General features: G+C 44.6%; 2 protein-coding genes across 2 annotated transcripts; one reads left to right on the top strand and one right to left on the bottom strand.

Moving 5' to 3' along the window:
- Positions 1–1770: 1770 nt before the first annotated feature.
- On the top strand, positions 1771–3311 carry fxyd7 (FXYD domain containing ion transport regulator 7; the record flags this gene model as incomplete). The annotated part of the gene is made up of 5 exons (XM_027007209.3): positions 1771–1816; positions 1914–1988; positions 2424–2454; positions 3017–3057; positions 3145–3311. Coding segments are annotated over 5 exons (213 nt in total), but the record flags the coding sequence as incomplete, so codon positions are not given.
- Positions 3312–3422: 111 nt separating this feature from the next.
- Positions 3423–13465, bottom strand: nfkbid (nuclear factor of kappa light polypeptide gene enhancer in B-cells inhibitor, delta). The gene is made up of 12 exons (XM_035530475.2): positions 13304–13465; positions 9975–10129; positions 9834–9858; positions 9452–9705; positions 8792–9030; positions 8496–8601; positions 8208–8354; positions 8007–8058; positions 7637–7809; positions 7241–7357; positions 6675–6839; positions 3423–6176 (listed from the first exon to the last, which is right to left on the bottom strand). Exons 1-12 carry the CDS (start codon positions 13317–13319, stop codon positions 6105–6107), a joined length of 1521 nt encoding a protein of 506 aa, XP_035386368.2. The 5' UTR covers positions 13320–13465; the 3' UTR covers positions 3423–6104.
- Positions 13466–13703: the final 238 nt, after the last annotated feature.

Raw genomic sequence — 13703 nt, forward strand, 5'->3', positions numbered from 1 at the left:
TATACTACAGTAAACCTCTGTAAAATGTAGTAGATTTGTCTCTTTAAAGGTTCTTGTAAAATAGCAGTATATTACAGGTCATCATGAAAACTTCTGTTAGTAAGTATTTACGGTCTTCAAGTCTGTCCTAAAGGGAAGGACATGGGCTAGATTACTCTGCCTAGTTTGCGTTATCGAGGAATAGTAATGTAGGACCTCCAGTAGCAGATAACCCTAAAGTCTCACTTCACTTAGTGTGAGTGGATGTCTAACGAATTCGTTATCTGAATCTGAATCAGTCTTCACGCTGATATTTCCCTTGTTTTCATATTTGTAGCTATGATTTAGCTGGCGAAACGTCCTCATTGCGACCCTTCGGTTTTGTGTAAGTAAACAGCAGGGTTTCCTGCCTTGCTTCTCTAAGGGGCGCTTTGGTGCAAGCACCGCCGCATTGGCTCAACTTTATGTCGGGGGCCAATTAACTTTGATAAGGCTGAGCCAGAGATATTTATTTCCCTTGGTCTATAGGTAATGCAGCGCTCGATTGTGCCGCTAGAGGGCAGAGTGTATCACTAGAGGGGCATCATAAATAGGTTCACCCTTCCGCCTGCTTCTCCCCACAAAGCCCTGACTCACCCATCCCGTCAGATAAGTCGAGAAGCCCATTCCAGTTCCAGCACTGCAGTCATGGCAACTTCAGCAGGTTCGTAAACGCTAGTGTATTTGCAGTTTGTATTTGTAATTTGGTCATGCAAAAATATTTTACTTTCGTGCATGTATAGCGTAAAATTACGCAGCATGTAATTATGTGCGAGTTGTTGAAAAGCTTCAACCTGACATAAAAACAGATGCCTTACAGACCTGAAATTCTGTTTACAGGAATTTTCCTGATTTGGCTTTCGTGTGTTTATTTGGCTTTCGTTAAATTCGTTTAATAACTTACATAATAATAACTTCATAATTTACATGAGAATTTGTTTTTTAAGCATAGTACTTGTTTCTCTTATTTACAATTGTTCTGTTATCGTTTAATTGTAGCATATTATAAATATCATATTTTATAAATATTATACACTAAGGTGTATGCTGGGGATAGACTACTCCAAAAACGCTAATCCTTAAAAAAAGTTTACACAAGAAATTGGTGTCGCGTAAAAATGTTCAGAACCATCTGTGCATATTAGTATGTTCAAACCAGTTTTGATTAGTCTATATGGGATGTAAGTGTCTAAGAGTTCTGCTGGTATTGCTGTTTTAATTGTCTTTATTAAGATGCGTCCTACACTTTAATCAATTCCGCCTCTTTTTACCCAGACTTTTGACCTGGTATCATAACCTAAAATTCACCACACCATGAACACCTCCTGACTTCTTTAGGTGCACGCGTCTCCTCTCTGCTTTGTCTGGACACGACGCACAGCGCATTGCGCTGAGCTCGCGACTCCCCTTGCGCGCGCTGCCGCCAGTCGATAACGCAAACCGCGTGCGTCTGTGCAAATGCTGTAAATTCATGGCGTTTATTTCTGGGCGTATACAGTTATGGGAAAGTGTAATCACAAAATATTATCTCCCCCCGAAACACAACCACTGAAATGACAATATATCCAGAACCGAATTTAATTTTCGGATAAAGAAATTCCTCTGTGTTCCATTAGAGACCAAACGTGTCCGTGGCGCTGACTCCGGTCAGCCCCTCGGCGTCCAGTGGCACCGTCAGTCCGCCTGCTTGCTTGCTTTCTACAACCACTACCAAGTCTCTTGTGGTTTTTCCCATTCCTGAAGCCGTAATTATACTTCACAGAATCGAAGTGGGAGGACCAAAGCGCCTTCGACTATGGTGAGTGTTATCCCAGCAGCACAGAAAGCCCTGCGTCGTGAGCGTCTTCGGCTGGCGCGACTGAGCAAACTGCTGTGCTGTCAATTCTTCCCGCTAGACTACGAAACGCTGCGCACCACTGGGGTCATTCTCGCCGTGGTCATGTTCGTTCTCGGGATCCTCATAGCCCTGAGTAAGTTGACCCTAAGACATCCTACAGAGGAGGCAATTCCGCCTTTTCTACACTTTATAATGAGTCGAAGTTCCGTTCACTGGTAACTCGTGTATTGATTGTTATCGCAGGCTATATGTGCACATGCACTTCATGCCTTAGAACTGGCGAATGCCAAACGACTATCAGCGCTCACCTCTGGCGTGGTATTAAAGGAAATACCATAGAAAACAAAAGCCATGGCGCGAGCAAAAGGCGAAGTGCCGTTACCGTCAGCGGCAGCCGCGAGGTTCCGGCGGCGGTGTCTGTCCTGCTAGAGCACAGCCCTTCAAGGCCTCGGTTAGGCGAGACTTAAACACGAGCATGGTAGACGCCATTGAACCGAAGCGGCGCTCAGTTCGCATCCACGCCGCAACTTGAATCAGTTCTGCCTTAATCCGTTTTTGTCTCTAACAGGTAAAAAAATCAAATGCTCAAAATCAACCAAGTAAGAATTTGCACGCGAAGCCACGTCTCCTCTCTGCATGTGGCACGAGGAGAGATAACAAACGCAAGGGCCCGCTCCCAGAAGACTCTTGACTGCAAAATTCAAGCTATTCCAACCCAGCTGCTTCTCTTTAGTCCAGAAACACTGCCTATCCATCCAGACAAACAACACCCTTATTAAAAGTTGCAAACCCTGAAAATTCAAGGATGCATGCCATATATCTTAGGGTAAAACACATCCACATTTCTGATGTCTTTCAGATGGACAGGCAATATGGATCTGAACCACTGAGATGCAGAGCATGTTGTGTCCTTGGCACAGTTGCTGACAAATGCCGCAGTTTAAATGCCTAGTTTAAATTGCTAAACCGCTAACATGCGGTGCAAAGTTCCAAATTTACCAGCGGTAATAACGATGACCATGCCCAAACTAATATGCACCACTTGAATGTTTCTGTTGCACAGGAATGTTAAAAATTGGTCTTAATTCTGCATGCTTGCTGAGTGAGTTCTTCTGTCTGTCTGATAGAGCCTGATAACTGCTTCTCCCCGTCTCTTCACAGCTCTAGCCATCTGGGAAGCGGCACATCATCCAAGACAGAAGGTACGATCAGGAACCCTGCACACGCAGCTGCACACGCAAATCTTTTCATAAGTTATTTTATTACCGCCACAAATTTTTATCTTCTAGTACCCCAACAGACGGTATAGACGTGAATTCCGACCAGGGAAGAAGCCATTTCAGTGGGAAGATGACCTGAACAGGAATGCAAGCCGCACATGGATGTCCACCTTTGTCACGCTGTGGACATTCAAGCTTCCTTCCCTTTCATTTCTTTGTACCTGTCATCTTGCAGGTCCAGTCTGCTCAGATCTCTTAGCTTGCAGCCTTTTCGCAGGAGACCAGACTGCCACCACCATTCAACAGAACTCTTGGGGCCTTCATTTTCTTCATGGGCTGTCGTAGGTCAGTGGTTAAGGTGCTTAATTTGTCATCAGAAGGTTGCTGGTTTAATCCCCACCACTGCCAAGTTGTCACTGTTGGGCCCCTGAGAAAGACCCTTAACTCTCATATTGTACTCAGTCTGGTTGTGGTGTTATTTAAAGAGTCAAACTGCATGAAGTGTCACTTTGGATAAAAGCATCAGTTAAATGCTGTAAACTTTACTTGAAGTTATGTCGCAATGGATGCATTCGCCTCTATTACTGTACTGGTGGGACGAGCCACAGTGCAGGCCGGTATCTTCGCATTCACCTTCTAGAGCAGAAGTGAGCACAGGCGTTGTGTCCTTGGGCCTCCTGGGGTGCAACACAACCCTCCCTTGTTTTCTTCACTTCCTGCTCCACTTCCTTTCTTCATGTGTGTCGTTAGCTAGAGTGTTCGGCAGCATGAGCACGTGCGGTGGGGGGGCACCCTGTGACGGAGATGGTCTTAATATGCAATGAGCGTGTGCACTAACACTGCATCTTAATCCCCACTGATCCTGCTGCAGTAACAGATAGTGACATATCTATTATCAGCATGTAATACTGTCTCAGCCCAAAGAAAGACGTGACAGGAAGTTGTGTTGGGTAACTGGACTAATTTTGGTACCTTATGGTCCAGGTTCCTAGACCCAGATTAAGCCTAAAACTAAACTAAAAAGAATTTGCAGTGGTGTTTTAAGAATTGGCACTGCAGATTAGTCCAATATTAGGTTTAATGCATGTTAGGAGCCCAGCTCTTATAGAATAGGTTTAATCCATGTCAGGATTTCAGATTTTATAGATTAGGTTTAATCCATGCCAGGAGCCCAGCTCTTATAGATTTGTAAATCTTGTCAGTGATGTAACTATTAAATGTTGCAGAGAAATAGTTCAATAAAAGATTCAGCATTACCAGAATATAGTTTTCATCTGTTTAGGTTTGGTTTTTGATTCATGTTTGTGCTCTGTGTCCTGTTAAATCTTTCTTGGAAACTATTTAATGAAGCAGTAAATGCACACTCTATATTAAAGTAAACATGTAAACACACTGCATGTATTCATGTATGATATATGTCATCAGAACACAATCATCACCAGCATAAATCATGACAACTTAAGCATGAAATGATCTTAAAACTAATATCACGGTACACAGGAAACCTTAACAGCAAATTTTAATGCCATTGCTGAAGCTTGAAAATTTTCATGTGGTCACTGTTACATTCAATCAGTAAAAACAAGTTTCTATTGCAGTGTTGCTACTTTGTCAACATTAAACTTTTCAATGAAACTGTATGCTGTAAAGGCTCAATCTCTAAATGCAGTTTTCTTACGTGAAGACTTCAAGCAGTTCTTATAAATCTACAATCATTTCAGCATTTTACAAGGAAGTGACAGTAGAATGTTTTTCCCCTTCATTTGAATGACAGAGGTAGAGTAACCCAGTGATTCACACGTGACAGTCCCTCGGTCAGTGCTTTAAAAGAGCTCTTTGACTCAGCCTGAACGTTACATAGAATATTCACCTCTGTTTGTGAAATTAGAATCATTACAATGATTATTTTTTAGGTAGATAATACAAAGGCCAATGAAATTCAGCCCATAAGTCGTTTAACAACATTTGGTAAACAATTTGCAAGTCTGACATTTTCACTGGCTTGAATGACTCATGTAAATATGCTCCCCCTCTTGTGATGACAAATCTGCTATGGATACCCCCACTACACTCTTATAAAGGTTACAATAGCTTAACTCATTCATATTGTACTGCACATAAATAACTATTTCTTCATCCTGAGTGAAGCACTGTCAAATAACAAACAAACAAACAACAACAACAACAAGGCCATGGTGTTAACGCATTAAAATAAATAAATGGTTGTGTTTTTGTTTTAAAGCAGGTAACAGGACACTGATACAGTGTACTAAGATGAAGCAGCATGCCTTCTCAAACCAACATGGTTTAATAAAATGGCAGGAAATTCAGTTCGTGACACTAAACCCTGCCCAGGTGATTTCACAGAAATCGCTTTTCAGAAAAGGAGCTGAAGGAAGTCTCCCTTTCTATGACACCATTTATACACACTCATCTGATGAATGAGCATATAACACATATTTAGGAGAAATGCCAGTGACACAACATGTGTGAGAAATCAAACCTCTACGACAATTTAGAGGAGAAATTTGTGAAAACCCTCATAAGAGGATACCACAGATAAAATCTGTCCTCTGTGTGAAGACCTAAATTCAGTCAAGGGATACAAATAACAACATGGAGGAACCTTTTCAGGGACGTTTTTGATTCTAGTAATTATTCAGTAATTGCTGATTCAAGTAATTCTGGTTCAAGTAATTATTTCTCACCTTTTCTTTTTTTTTAAACATTTCTTCCAGATAACAATAACATTTTCCCACTTGTCATATTTCAAGTAAATAAATCATGTTTCTTTTCTGCTATGACTGACAAGTGCTTTAAGGTACATTTACATTTACGGCATTTAGATGACACTTTTATTTTCAAATCAGTGGGATTTACTTCCTCCAATAAGTGAGAGGTACTTCCTCTAATAGGTGGGAGGTACTTCCTCCACTAAGCTTACATGGTGTCCCCTGACTGAATGTAGTCCTTTCCCTGTCCCTATGAGAAGTAAAGGGAGATACGATGAGACTGGATAGCAGTCCTGGTCAGTCTTGGTCCTGTAAGGATGCAACACGCCGCCTAGACGAGGCGTTCCTCTTCTTCAAGATGAGCTTGAGCTAAAGGAGAAAGAGCTCCATCAGTTGGACCCGTCACGTCCCGTTAGGAGGAACAGCCACCTCCTGGCGGTAGGTACACCTGTCTCACAGGTGTGCGGGTTCTGACTGCAGGCCATCTGTTGCCATGCCGAACTCGGCATGTTCACCGTTCACCACTGCTTGCTTTGCAAACGCGAGGCCAAATAAAAGTACATCCAACCAACAGTGGTGCCTGCCGAAGCTGGATGTATTTTTGGGTGACCGTTGGTAACAAGCTCGAAGACAGCCAACACACGTTGTTCATGGCTGCAGATGGGTTGCAGTCTCGGACTACACCTATAACAAGCACCTGTGAGATAAGCGGTTCTAATGTAATGGTTGAGGAGCGCCTCTTCTCAAAGACCCCCCCCCCCCTCCCAGAGACCGCCTGGTGCGTCAAGCTTTTTGTCATGGCGTTAGCCCTGCACCCCATCCTCAAGAACATTCTCCAACCAATGAGGTGCCCCTCCCCCGCCTCACCTTTTCCCCTTGTTCGCCGCTCTGCAGCAGGTGCGCGGGCTGGTCGTTCTCCAGGTTGCGCACGCTTGGGTCAGCGCCCCTGGTCAGCAGAAGGCGGATGATGTCCTCTTGGTGCAGACTGGTGTGGAGCCCAGCCGCCATGTGCAAAGCCGTGTGCCCGTGTGCCTGGGGGTGAGGTGGGGTGTGCTTGAAATAACCACTCCAAAACAACAGCATGATAAAGGTGGTATTTCAACAAGCTCCCTGTACTAAATGATCTCCACTGCTCTGTGAGGTGGAGCATGGGTAATCTAATAGGGTCTGATTGTATTCAGTGGGGGCAGTGGGAGCTCAGTGGTTAAGCTGCTTGACTAATGATTTCCTGTTCAAGTCCCACCACTGCCAAGGTGCCCCTGAGCAAGACCCTTAACCCTCAATTGTTCAAGTTGTGTTCAGTGGTAATTTGAATAAAAGCGTCAGCTAAATGCTGTAAGTGTTTTCAGTCTATTATGGGGGCGCAGACTGCAGGCAATTCCCTTCGTGAATATAACAGTGTGTAGAAGTGTTTCATTTTCAGTTTGCTTTACCTTCATGTTGATGAAGGCCTGCATATCAGGCAGTGGCTGTTTCAGGAAGAAATGCACCAGCTGGATATTCCCATCCTTTACGGCCAAGTGGAGAGCCGTCTTGTTGCTTTTGATTTCCTGAGAAATCAGGGAGAGCACTAGCTGACAAAGTGAAACCAACCACGTGTGCCGTCCCTGCACGGACGTAGGCGCCTACCCGAAACTAAACACACTACAAGACCTTTCGCTTTCTCTGTGTCAAGTAGGAAGCACTCTGCCTGTGTGGTCTGAAAACATTACATAACTGGAGTGTGTAATGCAATACCCAGTAATGTATTATAGATGCAGGATGAGTAGTGTAGTATCGTACTACTGTAGAGAACAGTTTGGACTGTAGCCAAGGTACATTCTGTTCACCTGGCTGAGCAGAGAAGCCCCAGCACTGAACAACATCTGCAGGCAGGAGAGTTTATTATCAGCCTGAGACTGCAGCTCATCATCAGGGGTCCAGGCAGCGGAGGAGGAAGAGGCCGTGAGGGCCTTCATCGTGGCACCATGGGAAATCACCGCACAGTGCAGTGGGGTGAGACCTGAGAGAGACCATGAGTGAAAGGCATTGTGAGCGTTAGAGAGTGAGAGTGAGAGTGAGAGTGAGAGAGATACAGAGAGAAAAGGAAAGAGAGACAGAAAGACATCAAATGAGAGACACAGAGAGGCCTAAAAATACTCAGTCATTAGAAAACTGAGTTTTCTGTCTTTTATGTGAGGGGAAAAGTAGATACTTTACCATCAAAATTGCGAGCCTCCAGGTTCACGCCGTGGTCCATGGACAAAATCACCTGTGAATGGAAGGATTTGAATGCTGTTGTGTTTTTGTATTCGGATCTCACCAAATCATGTACAGACACGTGGACAGACACGTGGACAGACACGTGGACAGACACGTGGACAGACACGTGGACAGAGGCATCCTTTCTCTCCCTCTTACCTGCATGACCTCTGGGAAGCCATATGTGGCGGCCAGGTGCAGCGCAGTTTGACCCTTGATGTCACACATGCTGATGTCGGCCCCCAGGGACAGCAGGTCCTGGACTATCTCTGGCTGGTTGGCTGTCACTGCCACCAGCAATGCAGTCTGGGATACAGCGGAGTTAAGAGTCAGTATGCACACACCCAAACCAATATCATTGCACCACAGGCTTTTGCACTTAAATGTGGAAGTAAACAGACAACGTGACACAAATGAGGAACATGGAGTGACCCTCCATGTGCTCACCTTGCCCTTGTGCTCCTTGGAGTCCAGCCTACCGAGCTCCTGAAGTCTTTCCGCGGCAGCAAAGGCATACTCCCTCTGGCCCTTGGCAGTGTAGATGTGTAGGATCCTAATGGACAAACAAAAGCGTTGACTCCTTTACTTTCCCAGAGATCAATGTCCCTCCCAGCAGGCTGCATCTCTGTGAAGACCCTCAGATGTCTGCTGGTACGGTTTCTATACTAACGTTTTTTTTTTAAATTAATAACTGCTGGGTGCAAAAAGGAGGAAAAACCCCTCCGCCCCCCGCCGTGACTTACGTGTCTCCATCGTCATCCTGCCAGGTGGTCCTCCTGTAGTCCATGCTCTGTATGAAGAGTCGTGCCTCCTCCAGTTTAGCCATGTCCATCCGGGGCCTGAACTGGAGGCCACACGGACCCGTGGGCCCCTGGGCTCTGGGCTCCGAGTCCCAGGGGGCTGGGCTCAGAGACACGGCTTGGGTCCTGGGGTCAGCGCTGGCATCCGTCACGGCTACGGTCACAGCGCACTCCAGGGCCGGCTAATGAATGAAACGTGAAGAAAAGAGCAGTCACGTGGTAGTTGAGCCAGGCAGAATGAGATTAATGTTACTGTGGTAACTCTGAGTCCACTGCTTTCATCTAGTCATTAGTATGTTCCATATTATGGAAACATAAACGTAAAAATGTATGATTTGTCCACAAATTAAGAGACTTTTAAATCCCCTTTGAAGAAATTTTGCTCAAATTTCACACTCACTGTATTACTCTACCTTGATTGTCAAATAAAACAGACAACTGTACCCAAACTGTAGACAACTGTAATCAAATGTATCAAATAATATGAATAGATGATCTGTTTATTGTTCTATGCACTCAGGTCATATAGGTATAATACATAATACATTAAAAACGAAGGAACAGATGTTTAAAAGCTGATTTCCATCAGACGGTGCCTCTTACAAAGTGCTGCGTCATCTGCCCGTCGGGACAGTCCTGCGGTTGGTGCAGGCTGTAGGCGGGACCTTGCAGCTCGGCAGGAGGTAAGCTGTAAAGCGAAGACGGGACGAAGCCAGTGCCCGGTGAGAAGCTGTTCCCAAAGCTCAGCTCTATATGGGGGAAGGAGCCACAGTGTTGCAGCGCTGGGTAGGAGTGGGGCACGCCCGTCTCCCAGTTGTACCGCATCGCCGGCATGTCCGAGTAGCTGAAGCTAGCACCTGCGGTGTGGAAGAGAGGCTTTTCAGCTTCCAGCCCCAACCCCGGACCAGCGCGAGACTCGCGTTCAAAACGATATGACTGTGCACGTGAGATTGCGCCGCGTGGCTGTGATGGGGTTGTGACTTACTGGCAGGCGGAGCGGACGTTGATACCTGTCCAGAGAAGAAAGGATTATGTTATTCGACCTCATTATCTGAACACGAAAAGTTTTCTCGTGAAGTCCGAACAAGCATGAGTGCATCATAAGCCGTAGGCTATCCGTACTCACCGGGAAGGGGGCGGGGGCGGGGGCGGGGGCGGGGCCGCCAGCGGTGTCACTCGCGGCAGCACAGGCCGGAGGGGCGGAGCTAGTCTCTCTCTTTCTCTTCTGCTCCAGGAGTTTCTTCACTGTGGGCAGTGTGTAACACGTCTTCTCCTTCGGCGCTGAGGATAAAACACAAGTTTACATTTATCTGACACTTTTATTCAACATGGCTTACAATTGTGACTGAGTACAACTGGAGCAATTAAGGGTTAAGGGCTTTGCTCACCGGCCCAAAAGTGGGAACTTGAACCCACAACCTTCTGATTACAAGTCAAGTACCTTAACCACTGAGCTATCACTGCAATGGCACAAACACCACAAACAAACAAAAGCCATCAGAACTATCCCGGCAGAAGACTCTTCAGTTGAGAACTAACCTTTAGTAATATTTGTTGCACTGACCAGTGTACTTAAACGCTAGCCATTACTGTTACTGCGCTAGCAGTAATAACTGTAAGCTGTTGCTGAGTCCGTTTTTACATTTTTTAACACACAACTATTTTAGATTTGATGTATTTTGACTGCTCTTCCCACCTCTGCTCACTTTTACAATAATGTAAATGACAACTAAAAAAAACCAGACAAACAAAAAACAACAACTGCCAGACTGTCTCTGTCTGAACATTTGCAGCCAAAAATGATGACCCTTTTAAATTTGAAACAGTGCTAACAATAAAAAGAAGAAACATGATTTAATACACGCATATCTAATAACTACCATCAATGTTTTATTGTTTCAAGACAAAAACATCCCCATGACACATGACTTCTTCCTTTCATAATTCAATCACAGTTGTCACACCTGGTTAGTAAATGCATGTGGCTAGACAGCACACTAAAATCTTCCGTCTTCATTTGTTTTGTTTTTGAAGACTCCCTTGCGCTCTCTCTTATAAGAACTGTTTGTGTTAAAGTCTTTTCCATTTGTTAGTCACCAAAGGAAAAAAGGAAAAGAAAAGCTAAAACTACGCAAACATCGGCGAGTTTCCAGCGGTCATCAGTCTGCACGCCCTGGATGCGAAGGAAACTATCTTCGAACCCCAAACGTGAGATAAATGTGACATTTCCGTCGGAGGAGCGTCGCGGTCGCCACATAAACCGTGGGGAAGGTATTCCATTAGGAAGCGGGGCGGTGAGGTCTTACGCACTGCCTGCTCACCTCCACGGCTGTCTGGCGACGGTGGAGAGCATTTTCTGTTTCCTCTGCTCCGTTACGACGCGCGCTCGACCGCATCCTGCCCACACAGTATCGAGCTTTCTCTGTTCCGGGCGCACGCTCGAGCTAAACTCGACACTGATCACGAGCTGGAGTTGTAAGTATTGCTGCCGGATTTTAGGACGCGAGAGCTGAAATGCGAGATTTGAGCAAAAGATGACTTTTCATGGCACAAATAAGCACGTCGTGTCCCTCCCACCTGCCTAAATGAAGTTTCTAAGCTATATTTCGTTTCCCAGCACTGCTAGTTTTTAATACTACCCCGCTTACCATCATAATATATGATGTCGTTGATCTCACGTTATAGTATATATAGGCTTACTTGCAACTGGGACAGGCGCATCACGGTAAACATGTACATTAGAGATTAATGTTAGCTTTTCGTTTCGTTTGTTTGCTGTATGTTGCTTTCCATATCGCCCCTACGGGAACAAAAACAGCAGTATTCTTAAAAACCACTGAAGTGAGCGATTCTCATGGCAGAGGATTGGGCAGGGGAGGAAGTCAACTTTACTTCGAGCAGGATGGAAACTCCACTGTGCCTGGCTTGACTTGGATAATTCCCTTTCCTATCGCTCTCTGGTTTCTTCTCCATTCACTTCGGTTTCACTTTACTCACCTCCTACCTGTTTCTAGAGCTCCAGCCCCTTCAGCTTTCTCACAAAGAGTCAAAACAATATTAGACTGTTAAATGACGCACCGCTTGTGGAATCCGAATCAATGCACAGCAGATAACAGATGGCTTCGTGAAGGGGTTTACCAAAACACACAGAACACCCCTGCCCAGTTACGCGCACACACAGTGGTATGCAAATGATGTTGTCAGACAGACTGGCCATGCGGAACAGCTCTGATCTTTCAGACTACAGAACTGCTCGACAGTTTTACGAATTAAAAGTCACTCAATTAAAAGCCATTTACTATTTGTTTTATATTTAAAAACTGTGTTCTTGTTCTAATAAATAACAGTAGCCTATACATTACAGTGTGTATGACAATGATTACTGGCCTAACACGTTCCTTTACAGGCACATCAATTATAGCTTTCTTTTCGGATTTACATGAATACACATTATCAGTAGACCGGAGAAACATAACACGGTTTTGCTTTCTGGACGCTAGAATTCGACCTAATCGCTGTCACTGAATGAGGGAGAAAATATTAACATACCTTAAATATATCTCATTAAAGTATAATAGTTTAATGGATGGTAGCGGCAGACCATATCGTGTTATATATAATGTACATATATGCACTACGCATAATATTGTAGCCTGCTGCACGATTTTGAATGAGATCAACAGCCACGATGACGTTAATGTTAAAGGTAAACTTTGAGGTCACAGCTTCACTCTCGGATGACTTAACGTGGGTGTATGCTGGGATACCCTTTTGCTGCGGTGCAGTCTTTCACTCCAAACACGGAAATCCCTGACCACTGAGTCACCGGCGGAGGCGGAGGGGATTCCGTCGCTCGCCACCTCCCACGCTCGCTCGAGCCACCACGGGCGCAGCTGCATGTGCGTGTCCTCGCGGCTCGCCGATGGTCAGCTTTAGCTAAGGTAACAATTCTACGGTGTACTAAAACGAGAACTGAAAATAAATCAGGGAGGGGTAGTCTAATAAGGGTTTGTCCGTATTTCTCTCTTGTCATCCGTCATATTAGATTCTAATATTGGATTGAAGTCCCTACATGCAAACGATCTGCGCTCGAGTCCCAAACGTGTAGCTCACTTGTTTATTTCTCTCTAGCTGCGTCCGAGGCGATATTTCATTTATCTACTCAAAACCAGAACAACCACATCTATTAGACGACTGAAATCAACCGTTGCCCATGTTCGCAAAGATTTAGATCACAAAATCAACCGTTGCCCATGTTCGCAAAGATTTAGATCACAAAATCGTTAATATATTTGATATCTTGAAGGTTTAACTGGTCCACACACACACATATATATATATATATATATATATATATATATATATATATATATGTGTGTGTGTGTGTGTGCAACTGCTCGTATAAACCACAATATTATGAGAGTTCCATCATGGCAGTTTAATCAGACTACTTACATTTCTGCATGTGCATGTCAGAATTCAGTTCGCTGTCTATAGTTTTCAGCACGCCACTCCAGATGAAACGACGTAGTTTGTGAAGCGAATGCTTCTCGGTTTCCTCGCTTCTTGATCGAGAGTACTACGCTTTGACTCCTTCACTGCACGCGCGTATGGACGTCCGGATCTGACATCGTCTCGTGCTACAATTGAATTAAGTAGTTGCGCGCGTGTTGGGCGGAGTAATGACGTATGACGTAGGAGGCCACAGCAAAAAAAAAAAAAAAAATCTAGTTACGTGATTTTCCTGTTTTCTTTTACACAGGTTCTTATTTTTAAAACGATTAAAACAATGTAAAAGAAAAAAAAACAGGTGAAAAATGGTCGGCACTATTGTTGGCACTCAAGAATTTCACAG

This window comes from Electrophorus electricus, chromosome 14 (assembly GCF_041902795.1).
Source record: "Electrophorus electricus isolate QZ-2024a chromosome 14, ASM4190279v1, whole genome shotgun sequence".
In the NCBI taxonomy this organism is placed as follows: domain Eukaryota; kingdom Metazoa; phylum Chordata; class Actinopteri; order Gymnotiformes; family Gymnotidae; genus Electrophorus; species Electrophorus electricus.